Genomic DNA, 16,050 nt, shown 5'->3' on the forward strand with positions numbered 1-16,050 from the left:
TCAGGGAAATACCTTAATTATTAACAATCAAAATCCATGAAGAAAATGTACACTTTTATTGAGTATTATTATATAATAATAAAAAAAAAAAATGGGTTCGATTTTGACAGCTACAACACATTTTGTCACTTTTTATTTACATTCAGTGGTGATTATAAAGGAAATGTTTACAATTTAATGTCTGTGCCCTCACTAAAACAAAAACAAAAAAAGGTAAACATAAAACGAACCGCATGGCCCTTTAAGAGCACGTCACTTCCGGTTTCATGCTTCACGTTGTCATAACGGATCGTTTGAAGTCATGCGGATAATACTCTGATCGGAAAACACCCCCGTGTGATCAATAAATCCCTCTCTTATATCCAGGTAAGTTCAGTAGTTTACTAGTTTCTTAAAAATGAATTCCCTCTGCGCCGTTCAGACGGTTTGTTTACATTCACATTAGCTTGTTAGCTTTTTCATGGCTTAATATTAATCTACAACAATCTGAATGTGGTCATATTTACATTTTTTCAGCTGAAAGCATTAGGTTTAACACATGTTCAGACTAAAAAGACACAGTTTAGTGGATGATATTTATTGATCAGTGTGTAAGTGCATATATAAACAAAACTCAGTTGATGCACCTGCACCGATTACAGTCAAAACAATAAAGTAATTTACTGGACACACAAGGTGCTCAGAAGAACATGGTTATCTGAAAGTGATGTACGATGGTTTTGTCACCAGAAAGCAATTTCAAGTAGGCCACCTTTTTGAGAAGAAACTAGACTAGGAAAATCGATACTAGATAATGAAAGCAATTGACATTAGACCCTAATGGTGCACTTGCTTTATTTGGTTTCAGAGCTGAAAAATAGTCTGGAGATCATCATTGGCTTCCATCTTCGGATAAGTTTTGACATGAGCTGCGGCTAGAAACATCTATCCATTATCATAATGAAGATTTGCCTCAGATCCCAAGGTAATGTGATTAAAGTTGTGTGCAAAAAAATTATGCTTTTAAGAACTTAATTTTCCCTTTAAAGGTATAGTTCATCCAAAAAAATTATTATTATTAGTGCACGTCATATTGTTTCAAACGTATTTGACATACAGAACAAAAATGAATAACAGTAATGTAACGAGTAAATGATGACACAAGTTTAATTTTTAGGTGAACTGTCCCTTTAAGGATGTATTTTCTAGTGACAGCATTACTGATATACTTGTGACAAATAAACTGGCATAATATCATGTTTGTATGTGACTGTATGGTCACTAACAGGGTTCTGCACCAGACACAAACCAAATAAACAGAGCAGAGCCCTGTTTTCTTCTGCACTGACGTCAAACTCAAGCTCTCACATGACTGATCACACATTTTGAAGGCTGTTCTTATGGTTTCATGATCCAGGCCACCTGAACCAACTCAAGCCCCTTGGGCTGATTATTAGAAAGGCAGGCTTGTGTTACTGTGAAGCTCCATTGTAATAAAAGGATCCATGTGAAAAGGAGCAAAGTTTGTGCTGGGGCTCTGGGGTTTGTTAGTTCATATCACACAGTTTGACGTGCCATGAAATTATGAGTGAACTAAATGAATGTTTTAATGTTTTAAAGCTCTAGGTAACCCAACCATGACTATGTTCTGCTTCTGAATCTCGTCGTGAGGAGCAAACCCAGCCGAGACAGCAGTGGACATGCACTGCGATCCTCCGCTCCACAGGGGGTGCTGCTGGTAGAAGATATCAGGAAAGGGTGTGTGCACTGCTCTGGCCATGGATGACTTCACTACACGCACCTATGGCACCAGCGGCATGGACAACAGGCCTCTGTTCGGGGAGACGTCGGCCAGGGTAACACACCTGTTATTTTTTTTATTAGTATTATTATATTGTTATATATAAACACACACAGTTCCAGACCATGTTTTTATTCATGAATATCAGTTTTGCTTGGGGAAAAAAAAAAAGTTGAGAATAAGTTGTCATGTTTACTTAGATTGCACAGAACAATGTAAAGAAGGATTATTGGATTTTTTTAAATGAAGTTAATTGTGACTTTAAAGGAATAGTTCACCAAATGCAATTTTTTTTAGAAAATTTACTCACCCTCAGCTAGGGGTGGGCGATATATCCAAAACTTTGTCACAGTATGAGTAATTTTATTTCACAGTAACAATATATATTAAGATATGGTTATTTTTGCTTTAAATAAGGTCTTTATGATACAAAAAAACTGATACCATAGAAATTTTTCATTTTTGTGACCAATTTAAACATCACAAAAAACTAATACTAGCCTAAATTTAAAAAACAAAACTCAAGCTCAGTGAAGACAAGTAAACAGTCAGCGATTAAATAAGAATAATAAACTTATTACAAGCAATAGGACAAAAAAAGTACAGTAGAACAAATAAATAGCAAATGCTATATACAATGTTTAAAGTAATCAAAGGTATAAAAACACTGCATATGGACATTGAATATATATTTCTTCTTATTAAAGTCACAAAAGTGATTTAGTCAAGAGCAGAGAGAGACTTTCTCTCTTCTGTTGTTTGATTAACATGAATGACAGACAGCAGGAATATTAGAATGCTGTCACTTTAATAGCTGCCCGTTTCCTGTTACATGTGTTTTCTTTCTCAGCTGTTTGCTTTCACTTAAGACCTAAATGACTGTGTATATGAGGATATTTAAAAAGACAGGCATTTTGACACATACAAGTGTGTATTTAACTGTTCAAGGCCTCTAAAATGGCAAAAACAACTCTATTCAATACTCCCGCGCTCTATGAGCACCGTCTTCACAATGATACACAAGTAATCAAGACAACTCCAGTCCATCAGTTAACATCTTGTGAAGTGAAAAGCTGCTTATTTGCAAAAAAACAGATCCATCATGAAGGCATTTTACCTTTAAACTGTTTATTCCCGCTTAAATACCTCTATCCATAATGTTGCTTTCTCCAGTAAAAAAAACTGTCTTGTCTGAAACAAATATGTCGGTGGACTTTGATGTGAGAGGACAACAGGAGATAGACTTTTTCCACTGGAGGAAGCGCTATTATGCATTACAGTCTCTTATAGACTCTTATTTTTGTATTTCACATTTTTTGGGTAAACTATTGCTTTAAATTACAATGTAATTACAACTTACAATGTGACTATCCTACATTAATATATTTTTGTTGATCACGTTTAGGATAGATTAATCAATCTAGTGATTGGTGGACTTGCGTCTTTACTCGTTCTGGTAAGTTTTACTACTCATAAAGACCTCATTATATGTCTGTTAATCATACTGTCATTACTAACTCTGAGATTTTGCCATCTCTTTCAGGTGACCATCATTAGCTCATTCGTCTTCCCTTCTCTTCCTCCCAAGCCAATGAATATTTTCTTTGCCGTCTGTATCATGCTAGTCTGCGGGTCAGTGTTGGTTCTGGTGAGTAAGAACTTGCAGTGTAATCTAAAAGGCATTATGTTTAATTGTCTAAATGGGGCCAAAGAGAAATAAATGGTTTCAAATGCAATTCCTGATCGAAATAAATGAAATCACATCCATTGCTTTCTCTCTCAGATACACTGGTATAGGCAAGGAGACCTGGAGCCCAAGTTTCGCAACTTGATCTACTACATGCTCTGTTCCATCGTTCTGCTGTGTATCTGTGCCAACTTGTATTTTCATGACGTGGGACGTGATAAACAGAGCAATGCCTTATAATACTGTTTCCACGGGAGCCGTCCCAATCAGCGGAATGTTCATCATTATGTGGGTGCTTTGGAACCCCACTTGAGTTCTTGAATCAGGAGAATTCATTTTTCCTACCAGCCCCATTTGTGCGGGCAGGGCCAGTCTGCCTTTGTGAGCCATGTTAGTGGACTAAACATATTATAGATGCAAATATCTAAGTGATCAGTAGCACTCTGGGATGATGTCCATGTACACGTTTTGCACCCTGAATGCTGTACACAGCTTAACCTGTATGCAAATGTAATGACTCTGAGGTTTTGAAATAAGCCATGGCAACGTAATGCATAATGCTTTTATATTTGTACATGACACACCTATGGTACATTCCTAATTAGGAATAAGAGCACTTGATTAAAGACATGCAGCAATTATTGTAAAATATGCATTTTGTTCATTTTTCTAAATTACTGAACACTGTGTTATTTTGATATGGTGAAAACCTTACAGTTTTGGTTATCAACTGTTGTAATTTGCATTTTATGTAATGAATAAATACATAAACACAATATACATTGTGTATACATCTGTTGTGTTTTATTTTTTTAGTACAAAGTTGTGAAACATGGAAACGTTTTACATAAGTTCCACCAAAAAACCTGGGGAACTTTGTGACCACTAGATGGCGCAGTTGGGTTTGGACATGCTACACTAATTAAGTGTTTACAACTTTGTCTTTGTGCAAATTAGATTGATAATTAACCAATCTACTCATATCTACATCTACTTAAATTCAAGTTGGATTTGAATTGAAAATGTAAAAAAAAGATGAACTTTTTGTAAGTAGGCCTGTGATATATTTTCTGTAAACTTTCTGTGTTGCAAACAAATACATAGCATTTTAATCATTAAATGATGTCTTGCAATACCCCCCACACACACACACTAAAAATGAAATAAAAAGCCCTGCCATTTACTCACCCATGTTGCTCAAAAACTGCATGACATTATATTCTATAAAGGATGAGAGTTTTGAAAGACACATATTGACCGATGAATCAGTGATTAATGTTAAATATTGATAATTATGTCTTAATTTTTTTTAACGAAGACAGTGGATTAAAGCATAGTCTTCATTTTAAAAGAAGACAGTGGATTAAAGCATAGTCTTGAGTTTTAAATTTGGAGTTCAAGCCTCACTACTGCTTTCAAATCCCACAACTGGTAATGAATCTTTCATTATGTAAATCAATGCTTGTCCTAAAATATATCTGAATTGAAATCCCACTATTGATTATGTTAAGGCATTTAAGCATTTGCCTCTCATACATGAAAGTTTTGGTTCAAATCCCATTGTTGCTTGTGATTGTCATCCTTTCCAACAGAGCTCTCAATACAACCACGTCCAAAGCATTCAACAGCTGCAGTGGTGCAGTGGGTAAAACACTGAGCTTTCATCTAAAAGACCTGAGATCAAATCTCACTATTGCTTACTTTAAATTGTCATTGTTAAATTCAACAAAGTGCCTCAAAAGCCAAGCACAAAACAAGAAAACCACAGTGGGTTAGTGGTTAAGCACATGTTTTTGGCTGATAAGACTGTGATTGAGGCTTGGGTTCAAATCCTACCTCGGTGTGTTCACACAGCTGATAGCTTTGACTGGTTTATTGTAAAAGCACATGCAGGTGAATAGTGAAATATAAGTTCCTTCAAGTGTTCAAACAAGAGATCTGTGGCTCACAGGTAAGAGCACTGCCTCACGGTTCAGAGGTTGCTGGTTCGATCCCAGCCAGATCTCCGCGATATGAGTGAGTGTTGTGTGAATGAAGGGATGGGGACGATTCGGGTCCCCCCCGAGCCCCGGCACGATGCCCAGCAGGGGTTATACTTCTTGACAGAAAAAAATAAAAATTTAGCTGTATAAATTTTCAGCTCCGCCGTCCCTTCCCCACCTGTTTAGGTTACCATCATTTGCTTTCCAGAGGAGTGACCCTCCAAAAAGAAAATGATGGTAACCTACATGTTTAGTACACAACAAAACAAAAGTAAGAAGTCTTACCTGTCCACGAGCGGATGTCCATCATTACAGTGAAAGTCTGTCCACACGTCCCAGAGCTCTGCTTCTGTTCAAACACATCCCTTAATCTGTAGAGAAAGACAGAAATAAACACAGACATTACTTTATATAGTACATCTAAACCATCAGTTATAAAAATCCAACAACAACAATAGTACATAAAAACATAAGCATGTACACAAATAAAAATACAAAAACAAAACATTAAAATACTAAAAATCAAAAAAAAACAAAACAACAACACATAAAAATCCAACAACAACACGTCAACAAATCCACGAGTGTTTGTGTTTTAGTTATTAAAACAACATGATATTCATTATAACATAAATGATAACATAACATAAAACTGGCAGCGGAGCACTACAACATAACAGAAGAAATAATGACACATCAAAACTATGAAATACTTGGCTATTAAAGTAAATAACGACTTAAGTGCAAAGAGTAAGTACTTAATTGTTTAGTGCGAGAAAAAAGCACTGCATGTGTGGAGTTACTTACAGTGACTCTCGATGCTGTTTAGTGATATTAAAAACACTGTCACTGATCTGTCATCTGCAGGATCTGATGCTGTTTAGTGATATTAAAAACACTGTCACTGATCTGTCATCTGCAGGATCTGTATTTTAAACGGTCTGCACATGTTGTCACAACAAGCGTCATTCTGTCACTCATCGGAAGCGCTCAGACTGAACATGAAGCCGCTTCCGCCGCCTACTGGAGCGGAAGAACAACTGCACTTCAGTTTCACTTACGAACAGACTCCAAGTCATCTGCTCCCTCGTGTGCTCAACAAATCTATCAGCTTTCTTAAATTAAGAGCACAAACGACAAAGTGGCCAGTCTTAAATTTAAATTTCATGTATTTTACAACAAATTAGAGAAACGTGGACCTGTTAGTTTATATAAATGCATCTGATCAGCTCTCAGTTGATGAGTTAAAACTGATTAAATGTGTTGAACTCGGTGTACAGCAAGAGAAAAATGGATGATTATCAGCTGCCTCCGTCAGCATTACTAAATGAAATAACAAAACCGAGGCGTCGTAGGCAGGGTTAACACAAAACTAAAACGTTTAAAACGGTTTTTGTTAATTGAAATAAAGTTTAAATAAAACGTAATATAAAATTTCATAAAAGAAAACACTTATTTCAGTTAAGCGCCATTTCTAATTTTCATTTGGTTGATGTTGAGGCACTAAAATGACTAAAAGGTTAAATAAAATAAAAACTAAAATGAATAAATAGTAATTTAAAAAAAACTAATAAACATGATAATAATAATAAATAAATGTAATCAAAACCATAAATTATAAAAACTATGAAAGTGCATTAAAAAAACACTACTAAAATAACACTAGTTGAAGGTAAGTAAGAGGACTTTGTTTTGGTTTTCATTAATTTAAAATTATGTTTGTAGTGTATGTTCGGAAGCAACCTCCATAATCACCATTTTTACCATTTCGTTTGGTATTATGGTGCAGAAATTAGACACATATCTCCTCTAACAAAACAAACTAAAATAAATAAATAAATAAAACCTCTCAGCTATTCTAGCTCAGTAATACAGTATTTACCTTAAAGCAGTGTTTGGGGACAAGTCAGATGTTTAGAATTATAAGTAATAATATGGTAATGACATGCAAGTGGTGACAAAATTTAGTTTATTCAATAAATAAACACAGGCACTAACTTACAGGTAAGTTGAATATTTAAACCATGTGATAAATTATGGCCATCTAGTCTAGTGGACATTTGGAATGATGCAAACATTCTTGTTTCATTCATAGCTTTATATCAAATATTACTGTCAAGCAGGAAAGTAGGTTACAAAAACTAGTCAAATCTAAATGTACATACACACAAAAAAACAAAAAACATTTAAAATAATGAACATATTACAAAATTTTACATACACCATAAAAAACAAGTGTCGCTTCTTTAATGTTTTTAACTGCACTGAGACACATATGAGGCTCGGGAACTTGCATGATAAATAAATACTGAAGTGTTTTGATGCACACACATTTCTTTTGATGATGTCTGGATGATCCTGCATGCTGCATTTGTCCCTACATAAGGAAACATATCCTCTGAAGTCAGTGTTTTGTGTCTTGTTTGTCAGTCTGATCCCTCTTCCTGGTTTTCCAGAATGGGATCTGCATGGAAAAGCAAATGATTAGAGCGCTTACACTACCTGTTAGCCTTCTAAATAACTTACCAGACTTAGTCAGCCAGCAAGTTTCTTAAATCTTTACCTGTCAGCGTTCCAAGTGGCAGGACAGAATCTGTGCCGATGTCCTCATTAGTAGGAATAAAGCTGCTCGGAGAAGGAACCATGAGGACGGCTCTTTCACCCAAGCCAGAACTCTCTACTGTTTCCTCAACTTTAGGAGAGTCGAGAGTCTAAACAAAAGAAAGGAGAATTTCATGAGCAGGAAGGTGGCATGAGAGCACTTTCATTTTTGGAGGGGCTTTGGAAGACGATGCCTTTTCTCCTTCTTGTATATCTTTTGATCTCTCCTCACTGTGTTCCTCTTCTCCGGAGTTGTTTTGGTTTTCTGAAGGCTCTTCCTTCGCTAGCTCCTGCCCTCCCTCCAGCTCTGATTGGTCGAGAGGGTCTGAGAGGTCCTCTGAGGTCACCGTCTGGATGATGATGCCAGGGTGGGACATCTGAACGGTCACGTTCTCATTGTCGGTCTAATGCAGAGGGTGAAAGTGGGCAGAAGAGAGAGAATTACAGGCTTTGTGACAGCATGTTATTTTTGGGATATCATATTCATCACGTCAGCATGATTAACATACTATTGTAGTTTTTATTAATATTTTGAATTAGTTTTAAATTTTCATTTTTTTTTTTATTTTCAAGTTTAAATTTGGTAATTTTGCTGTGCTTTTGTAATTTGTATTAGTAATATTAGTTTTATTATATATTTTATCAACAATATTATTAAAAAAAAAAATTCTATTCTATTTTAAATAATTTAAAATTAAATTTGTCATTTTTAAAAATTCTACATATTTTAATAAAATTAATTAATATTAATTTATAATAAAATACTATTATTATTTCTATTAATATTGTAAATAAGTTTTTATTTTAGCTGTTCTTTGTCAGTATAATTTCATTTTTAATAAAATAATTTAAACTTAAAATAATTTAAAAATAATTTTAGTTTTTTTTTTATGTCTACATAGTTTTTTTTCTTTTTATTTCATTTTTAGTTTTCATAATTTTAGTGATTCAGTATCAAACTAAATAAAAAAAATTTAAAATTAAAATTTGTTAAGCTAACTGAAATAAAACAAGTTTTGGTTTCTATTTGTTATTTTATTTCATTTAATAGTTTTCGTTATCTTTGATGACCCTTGTGCACACACCGTGAGGCTGTGTAATATAATCTGGTCTGGTGAAGATGGCGAAGCTGCAGCTGTGAGTGTGACCGTGGGATTGGCTGAGAGTGTGAGCGGGAGGCTCTGATTGGTTCCTGTCTGGAGGAAATAGGTTCCAGGGGTGCCAGTGGGCTGCAGGTGAAATGACTAGAGAGGAAATGACAAAAATGATTTATAAATACAGCTTATGATTATTTAATAATTCCTACAGTTTTGAAAAAAAAAATTACAAAAATGATCAAATTATCTGAGGTACTCACAGGCAGTAATTCAAAGGTCTGTAAAGCTCCGGAGTTCAACGTGATCGTTTCACTGTCTGAGGCACCGCTTGCACCATCTGCAGAAGCTGTGAAAAGAGGAAATGGTGCGTTGAATCTACAATGGCACTGAACTCATATAGCCACAAAATTCAAGCATCACAAACTATCCACTGAAACCACGTTCACACTGACTCACAGACATGTGTGATCTGCACTGGAATCTGGACCGGGATCTGCAGTGCGGTGACGGGGCTGGGCGAAGCATTAGCTGATCGGGAACCAACCACCACAACCTTGTTCATCACAGGCGGCGGTGCCTCCACGACATCCTGCAGCCCTTTCAACAAGACTACACCACGCAGAAAACACCGCTTCACTGTCTGAACTCACATTATAACAGACATGCTAACTATGAAGACTTTGTCTCACCAGGAAAGGGAAGCTCCTTGTGATTGGTCACTTGTCTCTTGATGGTCCACCATTTGCTGCGGAGCCACTGAGGCGAGCGAACGCTGCTCCACCCACCGGCCAGAATGTCCCAATTAATGAAATTCTCATCCTCCACATCCAGTTCAGCTATCCTGCTCATACACAGTTATCATAAATGATTCATACAGTACCGTCCATGCCGGCCCTTTTGCTGTGAACTACCTGCGAACAAGGTTGATGTCATCTTCCTTGGTCCACTCCGTGCCACCGCTCTGTTTCCAGTTAAGGTAGTTGAGCCATTTGGAGCGGCACTGCTTCTCTGAGCGAGTGCCGACAAGTTCAGCCACCGATGCCCAAGAGACTCCCTGAGTTACAACATCACCCACCTCTGTGCCAGTCAACTCATGAACCACCTCCGCCAACCTTCTCTCCTCCTCCTCCGTCCATTTTCCTGAAGAGTGGGAGTTTAAGATCATGTTAGTGTCACACAGGATCACAACTTTTTCAGCAGTGAAAATAGTTGAACTACTTATCTAAAAAAATACAAAAAAGTCTATTTAAAATGTACTGTTTATATTCTATATAATTTATAATAACATAATTAATTAGTTTTATAACATAAACAACAGAAAAATTTGTTTCATATACTTAATATATTCAATAATTATAATAAAATAACAATTACATTATTTTTTAATAGTAACTGATAAATATTATAAGTATAATAAAAATATAATGCTAATTATTTTCATTAATTAAGTTTGAAAATATAACTTTAATATCAGAAACATGTTTGGTTTACATTTATTTTGTTTAATAAACATGTTTCTACGTTATAAAATATATTTTAAAACTATCAATTATAAACTCAATTATTATTATCATTAAAATAATTATTAATTGACTATTATATATATACACACACAATTTTACAATTATAATGCTATAGTATCTTATAGTATTACATATTAATAATATTTACTATAATTTCACATTTATATAATTATAATTGTATTATGTCCATTTTTATTAATAAAATTTTATTAATAAATAAAAAAATAAATAAAAATAAAATTATAAAAAAAAGAAAAAATAAAAAAAAAATAAAATTAAATAAATAGTGAAATTAAATAATATATATGATTTATTTTTATTTTATTATATAATATTTTTTTTAATGAATAATAAAAAAAATAATTATAATAAAATAAAATAAATAGTTGAATAAATAAATAATATATATGATTTTATTTTTTATTTTATTAATGAATATGATAGTAAATATAGTAAACTAATAAATATAGTAAACTGTGAAAAGTGAATATTTTAAACAGATATGTTTCTCCTGGTATAATCGACCTCTTCTGTGGGACACTAAAATGAAAATTTGGAAAAACTGACCAGTGTTGCATGTGTCCTTCATGAGTCGGCAGCGGTCCTTGACAGATGAAGCACTGCGGCCAAGCGCCGCCCCAATGGTAGCCCAATCATTTCCATGTTTCTCCCTTAGCCTAATAACACACACCCAAATCTGACAATGTAGACTCAAACACAGATCACTCACACTTCATGGCACTCAAGATTCATTCCTGAACTTACTTCTTCAATTTATTGATCTCCTCATCAGTGTATCTAAACAACAAGAATAGCACATAGCACATTTTATATATATATATAGTTGTTTCAGTTTGAGTTTGTTTAAGAGATCAATAAAAGCAACCGTGTCCTTACTTGCCTACGTGGTTTCGGTTATCATACATTCGAAGTACACGTCTGTATACAGCGAACAGCGGTCTGTTCAAACCGCACGCTATACTGCGGTAAAAATCCTTTCGCTCCTCTTTTGACATCTCAAAGATGATTTCCGCAGGGTCCTGAATCCCTCGGTTCTGAGTTGGGATGCACGGACACGTGAACATTGAGGGTGCAAATCAAAGATGCCACCTCCAGCAAACGTGATGCATCTATAAAGTATGCTCACCTTTAAATATCGCTCTATGTTGCTCATCAGGAGATCAATCTCTTCTTTTGACCACATGCCCTGTTTCCATTTGTGACCTGAGGATGTATGATAAATACACTGATATCAGGTCCTATATTTCTTGTGCTGGGTTTGTATTACAATACAGACCTGTGTCTATGGGAATATGTCTTACCCTTATTGACCAGTGTGTCTTTATCCTCTTTCGTGGTGAACCAGGCTTGACTGACAGCTGATACATCTTTACCTTTCTTTTGGACAGAAGAATCCATATCCTGTTGACAAGCAACATTTTTATACGTGTACTTAAAAAATTATATATATAACTTACTAAAAAGCTGTTTACATATACAAACCTGACCCACAAAAACAAAACCAATCCTAAGTCGCATGATTATAATCAAAACAAAAAAAAAAAATACATTGCATGGATCAAAATTAAGGATTTTTATTTTATGCTAAAAATCATTAGAATATTAAGTAAAGATCATGTTCCATGAAGATATTTTGTAAATTTCCTACTGTAAATATATTAAAACTTAATTTTTGATTAGTGATATGCATTGCTAAGAACTTCATTTGGACAACTTTACAGGTGATTTTTCTAAATTTTTTTATTTTTATTTTTTGCACCCTCAGATTCCAGATTTTCATCTCGGTTGTATCTCAGTTAAATATTGTCCTATCCTAACAAACATACATCAATGTAAAAGCTTATTTATTCAGCTTTCAGATTATGTATAAATCTCAATTTCCAAAAATTGACTGGTTTTGTGTATTAAATCCATGCAAAGCTAGCAATGAAAGCCGATAACTAAGCTGTATGCACTCATAAACGTATGAATTCTACCAGTATTTCAGAAGGATCCTCTGATTCCAGCTCCCCATCTCTCATTTCTGTAGCAGTCATTGTCACCTCGAAGCTTTCATCACCTTCTGTAACTAAAATCAGCACAAACCAGTTAAGTGCAAGTATACCTATATATTATAGCATACAAATATATTCTAACAACTACTCAACTACAGGCATGAGTTTGGGGTTAAACTGTTTGACTGACCAGTGGCTAACAGGGGAAAGTTTAGGAAAAGAGTCAATATTTGCATTATCATTTGGTATAAAAGTCATTTTAGGTATAACCGGTGCACAAACATGTGTGACTGTGTGTTTATTCTCACTTGGCAGAGTGACAACAGAGTACTCCGTTGAGGTAGAGTCCTGAGGGTCTTCTCCATCTTCACTGGACAACCGCAGTCGTTTGTGAACAGGTTCGGTGGTCCCGTCCGAACCCAGATCCTCCCCATCTGCATGTCCAAACCATTCAAGAACATTATAGAAACAAATGCAATATATAATAAAGCACAATGTCATGAGATGGGTCACAGGTTGTGCTCTCACCATTCTGAGGGCAGTGCAGAATTATGTTTCCATCAGTGTCCTGAGTAAATGTGACAGAATTGACTGATTGAAGGGTCACAGTGGCTGGGACATCCCCTGTGTTCATGCTCAGCCTACAGATTGATACACACACAGTCAGAGAGACTCACTTCTAATGTCCTAAGAGAAGCTTGATGTGCATTATACTGTAGATTCATTATACTAATGTAAAAATTCAGACAGTTGCATGCAACCAATGCTGTTGTGCATGCATATATATATATATATACTACCATAGGCATTTAAGCCAACGCAAAACTTGAATAAAACAAATAAATGTATGACCCGCTACCTCAGTTAAAACATTTTCTATGGAGAAGCTGAATAATATCAGCATTAAATAATTTATGCACCATTCTGATTACTGCCTTGTTGTAAATTTCCAGTGTGCTTGTTTAATCTAAGCAGATGGGGAATAATGAGACGCCATGTTTATGTGCAACATGAATCCACGAGGACTCATGCATTTATTCATTCGATGTCGGTGTTATTTTTCATGTGTAGAATATAAAGACACAAGTCCAGCGCACAGAGGTGAGCGAAAGTGAAATTTAGCTTTGGTTTTGGTACTTACTTCCTGTTTTGGGTACGGGGACTTCGCAGTGACCAGGATGAAGGCAAATACCAGGATGGAGGATACGCTTTTTTTTCCTGCCTCTCTTCTTGCAGAGCGGAAGTGTCTACAGAAGCCCGCCGGTGACTTCCGTTTCTGGAAGCTGTTTGAGATTTTTTGAATGAATGTTCCTTGTCTTTTTAAAAGTGCACCTTTATGTGTGTCGTCACCTTATATGTGGACGAAACACGCTTTTTGAGTAAGGATTTATTATGTGTTAAGCGCTCAAACACACATTTGAATGTATTAACACGCTTCACATTAATTGCAGTCTCAGCAGCGCCATCTACTGTTCCATCTGGAGAAAATCTGTTACTAGTGTTAAATGGATTATTCAAGTGTACCTTGGCCTAACCATATATATGACCATATATATAAACCATATATATGTAAACATAAATATTTTAAACCACGCTTTGTTTATTTGCAAAGGAAAGTCATAAGTATTTTTTTTTTCTGTAATGATATTGAAACGAATATGTGCAACTTTCCTGTATATCTTTTTCATCTTTGTAATAGCGTGAAGTTCTTACAATAATGCATGCATAAGCCAAAATGCAATAAATAAACAAACGAAATAAAGTCAATTGTACAGTCCTTTAGAATGTGAAAAATGACATATTCCAAACCTGTAAAGAGGATAATCAAGAATTAAAGCTGCAAGCAGCGATGAACGGGCCCTCGCACCCGGGCTCACCACCACCGGGTGGCTTTTGTAAAACAGCGAACGGCGAGAAATATGCGTTTAATGTGGTAAATATAAGAGAAATATGTCAAAGTTATTTATATGTGCCAATCTTCCTGCTGCCACTGGTGGCGCTATAACTATAACTGGATTTTGGCATGTACATTTCTTCAGTCCTTTCCAAATTATTTGAAGTTTGGTGCAGATTGGACATTGCATGTTTAAGTTAGTGTAAAACAAGCCATTTCCTGTTGCCAGCAGGTGGCGCTATGATTATAGTGGAATATTGATGTTCAGATGTGGGCTGGCCAAGACTCTTTTCGAACATGTGAAGTTTGGGGAAGATCGGACATCTTATGCCTGAGTTACAATAACTTCTATTCCCATGGCGAGACATCAAACTTTGTCATGGCGCCATGACCACACCCTTTACTGAAACCACAAGATGTTCACAATTTAACATCGCAAAGGCCTTTAGATTAGATTGACCAAAAAAAAATAATAAAATGTCATACAATTTCTAGGAGTAGTTTGTTACGGCGTAAATCATGTCACTTCCTGTTGCCAGCAGGTGGCGCTATAGCGATATCTGAATATTGGCATGTAGATATATTCAGGTCAGGAGTCTTCTCAAACATGTGAAGTTTGGGGCAGATTGGACATTGTATGTCTGAGTTATAGCAACTTCCTTTCTCATGGCGAAACATCGAAATTTGTAAGGCCGCCACAGACACATTACCTTAAACGAAACCTCAAGATCTTCGCAATTTAACATCGCAAAGGCCTTTAGATTTCACTGACAAAGTTTGGTGTTGATCTGAATAAATCTCTAGGAGGAGTTCGTTAAAAGTACAAACCCCTGAAAATGGCAAAAACGACACAAATTTTGCAGAGAAAAAATCAAAAATAACTGACTTCCTGTTGGGATTCGAATTTCGTACCAAGAGACTTTTTTGTAGGTATTGGTGTGTTTCGTACATGTGTGTACCGATTTTTGTACATGTGCGTGAAACGTAGCTCGAGGCGCACTCCGTTGAAAATGTATAGGTGGCGCTATCGAGGCATTTTGCCACACCCAATGGAATATTGGCCTTCAGATGTGTTCAGGCCAGGGACTCTTATCAAACATGTGAAGTTTGGGAAAGATCGGACATTTTATGCCTGAGTTACAATAACTTTTATTCCCATGGCGAGACATCGAACTTTGTGACCGCGCCATGGACACGCCCTTTAATGAAAACTCAAGATCTTCACAATTTAACATCGCCCAGGCCTTTAGAATAGAGTGAACTGAAAAAAAAAGAGAATTATATTATGTCATAAAATTTCTTGGGGTAGTTTGTTACAGCGTAAAATATGTCACTTCCTGTTGCCAGTAGGTGGCGCTATGACTATAACTTAATATGGGCATGTCAATCTGTTCAGGTCAGGAGTCTTATCAAACATGTGAAGTTTGTGGCAGATTGGACATTGTATGTCTGAGTTATAGCAACTTCATTT

The 16,050-nt window shown here is 35.6% G+C and overlaps 2 protein-coding genes and 1 long non-coding RNA gene across 5 annotated transcripts; 1 reads left to right on the forward strand and 2 right to left on the reverse strand.

Annotated features, from left to right (window-relative positions):
• The first annotated feature begins 232 nt into the window (after positions 1-232).
• On the forward strand, positions 233-4,252 carry LOC109091703 (transmembrane protein 243-like). The gene is made up of 6 exons (XM_019105487.2): positions 233-366; positions 848-964; positions 1,600-1,835; positions 3,186-3,236; positions 3,324-3,428; positions 3,564-4,252. The coding sequence occupies exons 3-6, from the start codon at positions 1,758-1,760 to the stop codon at positions 3,705-3,707; spliced, it is 378 nt and encodes a 125-aa protein (XP_018961032.1). The 5' UTR covers positions 233-366; positions 848-964; positions 1,600-1,757; the 3' UTR covers positions 3,708-4,252.
• Positions 4,253-4,810: 558 nt separating this feature from the next.
• LOC109091706 lies at positions 4,811-6,322 on the reverse strand. The gene is made up of 3 exons (XR_006157951.1): positions 6,257-6,322; positions 5,735-5,820; positions 4,811-5,565 (listed from the first exon to the last, which is right to left on the reverse strand). It is a non-coding gene; the product is annotated as an uncharacterized LOC109091706 (long non-coding RNA).
• Positions 6,323-7,401: 1,079 nt separating this feature from the next.
• On the reverse strand, positions 7,402-13,976 carry LOC109091698 (cyclin-D-binding Myb-like transcription factor 1). 3 transcript variants are annotated; one of them, XM_042748944.1, is made up of 17 exons: positions 13,827-13,976; positions 13,214-13,326; positions 12,994-13,119; positions 12,668-12,759; positions 11,993-12,092; positions 11,818-11,894; positions 11,568-11,725; positions 11,436-11,468; positions 11,238-11,347; positions 10,059-10,287; positions 9,837-9,988; positions 9,604-9,756; positions 9,408-9,493; positions 9,136-9,294; positions 8,245-8,454; positions 8,013-8,160; positions 7,402-7,913 (listed from the first exon to the last, which is right to left on the reverse strand). In XM_042748944.1, the coding sequence occupies exons 2-17, from the start codon at positions 13,317-13,319 to the stop codon at positions 7,876-7,878; spliced, it is 1,977 nt and encodes a 658-aa protein (XP_042604878.1). In that variant the 5' UTR covers positions 13,320-13,326; positions 13,827-13,976; the 3' UTR covers positions 7,402-7,875. The 3 variants fall into 3 exon arrangements, with proteins under 3 accessions (XP_042604878.1, XP_042604884.1, XP_042604888.1); XM_042748950.1 differs by having other exon boundaries at positions 13,214-13,333; positions 13,827-13,965; XM_042748954.1 differs by lacking the exon at positions 13,827-13,976 and adding an exon at positions 13,606-13,801.
• Between the last annotated feature and the right edge of the window lie 2,074 nt (positions 13,977-16,050).

Source organism: Cyprinus carpio, chromosome A4 (genome assembly GCF_018340385.1).
Source record: "Cyprinus carpio isolate SPL01 chromosome A4, ASM1834038v1, whole genome shotgun sequence".
Taxonomy (NCBI): Eukaryota; Metazoa; Chordata; class Actinopteri; order Cypriniformes; family Cyprinidae; genus Cyprinus; species Cyprinus carpio.